The 5,184-nt window shown below is 34.0% G+C and overlaps 1 protein-coding gene across 1 annotated transcript; it reads right to left on the bottom strand.

Annotated features, from left to right (window-relative positions):
- Positions 1 to 1,773: 1,773 nt before the first annotated feature.
- LOC103957016 lies at positions 1,774 to 3,847 on the bottom strand. The gene is made up of 4 exons (XM_009369080.3): positions 3,041 to 3,847; positions 2,586 to 2,704; positions 2,310 to 2,469; positions 1,774 to 2,186 (listed from the first exon to the last, which is right to left on the bottom strand). The coding sequence occupies exons 1-4, from the start codon at positions 3,511 to 3,513 to the stop codon at positions 2,171 to 2,173; spliced, it is 768 nt and encodes a 255-aa protein (XP_009367355.2). The 5' UTR covers positions 3,514 to 3,847; the 3' UTR covers positions 1,774 to 2,170.
- Between the last annotated feature and the right edge of the window lie 1,337 nt (positions 3,848 to 5,184).

Raw genomic sequence — 5,184 nt, 5'->3', positions numbered from 1 at the left:
TATTGAAATATCATATGAACTTCGTAGTTTTAGTACTAGGTACCACCAGGCATGCCAAAATGTTGACCCTTAAGACTAGCAAGCCTATGTGGTAAGCAAGTCGAGCAATTAGTAAGTTGACTATGTTCCTATGGTGTTTGCGGCCATGCCAACTCGTGACCAATGACTGAGCGCGGTAGGGAAAGTAGAATAGATGTGGTGATGGTGTCGAATACGCTGCTGACGTCTGTGCTCAAGCGATCAAGTTCAAGGATGGAACGTGTCTCGACCTTGGGTTTAGAATGTAAAGACAAAGTTGTTAGTCACTGCAAAGTTCAAATAAGTTTCGACTTTCAATGTGCCTAACATTAAATAATCTGGTAACACCTCACTTCGTCTAGAAGGCTAACAAGATGACTTCTTTTAGCGAAAGAATCAAAGACTCCTCGCTAGCAAAGACTTGGATAGATAACCAACCAAACTTGAAGTAGTGTTGTTAATCCAAACTAAAGATACTTTTCGATCACTTGATTCTACGGCACCAATGTTGTTAATCCAAAATAAAGATGTCGTCGGTTGTTAACACAATGTTGTTACTCCAAACTAAAGAGGTGATGGGCGGAGTTAGGCAAGTTAGTAATTTCTTATAGTGTGAGAAGGGTTCACGAAAAGCAAGGTTTTATGCAGAACTTTTGGTGTTCAGTTAAAGGTCTCTCTACGTTGCAAATCTCCTTGTATTTATAGAGACGAATTATTTGATACCCAAGTATGCCAAATGGTAAAATACTAATGATATTCCAATTTCTCGACATATTCTCTAAATATATTTGAAATTATTCTCGCACGAAACTCCATCATCAAGCCTCGCATTTCTCGACTCAATTTAGAATTATGAACCTAGTCCTATTATACAATTTAATTCGACCTCCATCCAGAAGCCAATCCTGGTCTTCAAGTACTTTCAAGATAATTATCAATAACACTTCAGACAATATTATGATTATCAAAACCGTAATAATATCTAAAAAAGTTATTGAAAATCATCTTATCTTTCTGTTAATCTAACAACTCCAAACCTATAGGCCGAGTGCAAAATCGGGTATAAACACATCATTTGCAGTAGAAATGAGAGTCTTGCGAATAGAATTAGAGACCATATGGGTTGAAATGCCCATATATGACAACTGCTATACATGGTACAGTGCATGGCTGACCAAATTTACAAGGACATTTGTGCTCATCACGGTTATGACAATGGATAAACATTCACAAGACACGTGTAAATTATACATGCATGCCACTGTAACACTTATTCGGAAAGAACAGGAAATACTTGCTTCCTTTCCACCCCATTGTTCCGAATGCCCAAAACACAGCATCTACGCATATATATATTTCTATATTTATCATGTAGCTCCTAGTCGCCGGAGTAGAGTACGCGATCAGGTTCATGTCAGTTTTCTTTTGCAGGATTTTATTTTTTATCATATTGGTATTTCTTGCAACAAGCTCAAGGTCAAGCTTACCCAAATTTGCTTCACTCCAGTTTGAGGCGCCGTGTATGACGCTCTCCTTTGCTTCCCATTATACTAAGGAATGATGGCTCTCTTGTCTTCTGACCTTAATTTTTCTATGGGAAATATGCATGCCATTGAGGGAAGAAGGCTGAAATTTCAACCTAGCCTTCTCTCCTATATAATTCAATTAATTTTATAACTTATTCCTTAAAATATGTCTGAAAAGATATGAGATTAAGAAAATTTAAGAAACTATTAACTACATGAAACATGAAAACTCAGAAAAAATTATTAAGCAAATCCGAGATTAACATTACACATGAATGCTAATTAAAACTTAGCTCAAGAAAAAAACTACTAAACAAGACTAGTCATGATCATAAACTCTATGTTTTCACTTCACCCTAGATATTGCAACCAAATCAGAAGTGCTAATTAGAGTACTCAAGCTAGGGAGATTGAAAACACAGGTCATCCCATCTACTCTCATCTCACACTCTACCATCACATCTCTCACTTCTCACCCTATCAATACTCTACAAGGGGCAACCCTACACGTGTCCCCACCGGAGTGACTTTGGGCTGCTGCAGAACACCGTCACATGGAGGTTCCACCACCGCAGGCAAATACTCCTCCGTGTGGCACCTAAACACTTTGCTCTCAAAGTTCTTCTTCAGTGCTTCAAGCCCCTACAACACGTCAAAACCAAAAATGATCAAAGCTCAATAACATCAGTCTATTTCAAACCATCAAATAAAACATTCGAAACTATAAATAAAAAAACCGGTCCAGTAAAAGAGTAGAATGTCAACCTGAACCTTAGCGCAAGTGATTTCACATGTTTTCTTGTTGCTGCGGACCTTCCATTGTTCATTGTGAAACTTCTTATAAAATCTCTTTGCAGCAGTAAAACTGGTGAAATTAACAAACGCATAGCCCAGATTGGCAGTCCTCTTGTGGTTCCAAAATTGCCTACAGGGATAAAATGACACAAGTTAGCAATTTTTTACAATTTAATTAATTAAAACACAGTTTCTGAACATTTTAAACTTACAAAAAATGGCAGTTACTGAACATTTCAAACTTACATAAAATCCATTGGAAGATAAACAAAGTCGAACTCAGATTTCGTGGTAACACTTTGGTGCAAGCCTGTAGGTTCTCATCACGGCAGTGATTTCTCAGGACGGTCAGCAAATCACACCTCCTGCACAGTTTATATATTATTAACTTTTCTGTATGACCAGATTTACAAAATTAAAAAAAAAAAAAAAAAACAGTACATAAACTTATATCTATGTTTCTTGTTCCCTCAGAAAAAAACTTGAGTCTTGTTTCTAACACAAAAGGGTTCAAGGAAAGGAAGACAAAACAGTTACTTCCTTCTTACAAGCTATGATAAAGTATAAAGAACTGAACCTTAACGTTAAATCCAAACACTAAAGTTACTGCATGTACGGAAAATAACCAAAGAAAAATAACCAAAAAAACCTAGAACAGTAATTTGACCAACAAAAAAACCAGGAACATAAAGAGTTTTTACTGAAATTGGTTTGGGATGTTTTTTATCATGATCGTGGTAGGACCAGAGATATTTTCCAGATCAGGACTTGCAGGAAACGGAATTACAACACCACTGCCACCGCCATCATCACAGCCGCGCACAGTATCTTTCTTCATCTGCCGACACGACGCTGTATACCTCTTCCCAGCCGGCAGATCTTTCTTGGGCACCCAGGCGAGAACCCTAGGAGCACCCACCGCATGGTTCTCATCTTCAAGCTTCTTTAAAGGGTTTCTGGACCTTGGTGGAGCAAAATTCCTCTTATTCTTAAGACTCTTTCTCGGCACCCTTTGTGTAGTTGGGTTGGGTTGGACCAAGTTCAGTTGGCAAAAAAAGGATCTGGGCTGATGAACGAATCGATATGCGCATACAGGCCGAGCAGGAAGATAAGGCGTCTGAAAACCGTTCAAGAAAAAAGGCTGAGCCTTAGGATTTAGAGCTTTAGAACCCATTGAAAAACTAAGAAAAGAGGAACGAGATTTTTTTCGGATTTGAGTGAGCTGAAAATGGAGGAAGAGTGGGGTGTATATAAAGTAGAAGTGAACCGATGTATTCAACGGTGGGGATTGAAGAAGAGATTAGGGTTTTGTTTTCACATATCTGGATATGGGATCCCTGAAATGATGAAAATTGAACTTAACGTATACTAGTCATGGCTCATGCATTAAATGTTCTCGGCCAATGCAATAATACAAGACAAATCTCAATTGGCATTGGCGGCGTAACATTGAGACACAGGATATCAGGGAGCCAGAGGCCCAGAGCCAGAGGGAAGAGAGAGCCAGAGAGAGAAAGAGAGACAGGGAGGGACTTTCATGATTTTGTGCTTGCAGAGGGTTGCTTTTTCTGTGCATTAAACTAAAGCACCGAGAAGGTAAAATGTTTGAAAATAAGAAGAGTAATTATCATTTTATTATTTTAAATAGGGAAAATTAGATTCATGTCTTTTTTTTGTTACTCTATTAATTAAAATCTTATTTATTTTGAATTTTAAAATCTTTGAGTATTAATAATATCATTAATTATTTAAATAATAAAATATTTTTATTTTTAAATATATTCCTTTAGACTTAAAAATGTTAGGATTAGTATATTTATATTTATAGCTAAATTTTTTATTATATATTTTTATTTTTAGTTTTTACCTATTTTTAATTTGCAAATATTTTTTAATTTGTACCAATTTTCTTTTCATTTTTAATTTGTACCCATATATTAATTTCATTTTGTACTTATATTTTTTAAAGTTTTATTTGTGTTTGTACCTATGTCTATATCGTCACGTGACATTGTATATTTAATCAATGATAGAAAAATTACACATAATATATTTATGTTTTATGCCTAAACTTTGTATCATATATTTATATTTTTAGTATGTACCCACTTTTAATTTGCAACATTTTTTTGTAATTTGTAGTATTTTCTTTTTAGTTTTATTTTGTACCCATGTATTAATTTCTTTTAGCACCTATATTTTTAAAAATTCATTTGTACTCATAATTTTTAATCTTTTAGCTGTACTCTAATTTATTTATAATATACCCATTCTTCTTTATTAATGTATCACTTTGTTATATGTGAAATGTACCAATTTTTTTAACACCATGGATACATTCTTTTGCCATTTATTATTTCTTATTTTTACATAGTTTTTATCCATTTATTCAATCAAAATGTTTGAATTTTTTTATTGTAACCGTTTTTAATAGTATTATAATGAGGGATTTTAAATTTATAGGATTATAAATTTCATAAAATAACAAACAATTAATGTCAAAACTATAAAAATATAAATATTAATAGTAATATAATGAGATGTACAAAGTCAAGGGACCTTGATCAAACTTTGAATACTATTAAGGTTTTAATTAAAGAATGTTAAGGATTAGGGACCGTATCCAAAGTATCATTTTTAAAAATTATAGTGAAATTTTCGTTTTAGAATGGCGACGGTTCAATTTAGGGACGAAAATATTATATTTATCTTCATAACCATAAAAATTAATCATATCCATAACTGCAAATTAACTATTGGATGTTATTCATAACCATATCCACTGGATAACAAATTAGTCATTGATTAACGGTTATATTCATCTTCGTTAATATTAAAAATATAT

Source organism: the organism of the source record quoted next, unplaced genomic scaffold (assembly GCF_019419815.1).
Source record: "Pyrus x bretschneideri cultivar Hongxiangsu unplaced genomic scaffold, Pyrus_bretschneideri_v1 Contig17, whole genome shotgun sequence".
NCBI lineage: Eukaryota > Viridiplantae > Streptophyta > Magnoliopsida > Rosales > Rosaceae > Pyrus > Pyrus x bretschneideri.
This window is presented reverse-complemented; position numbering and strand designations above follow the sequence as displayed.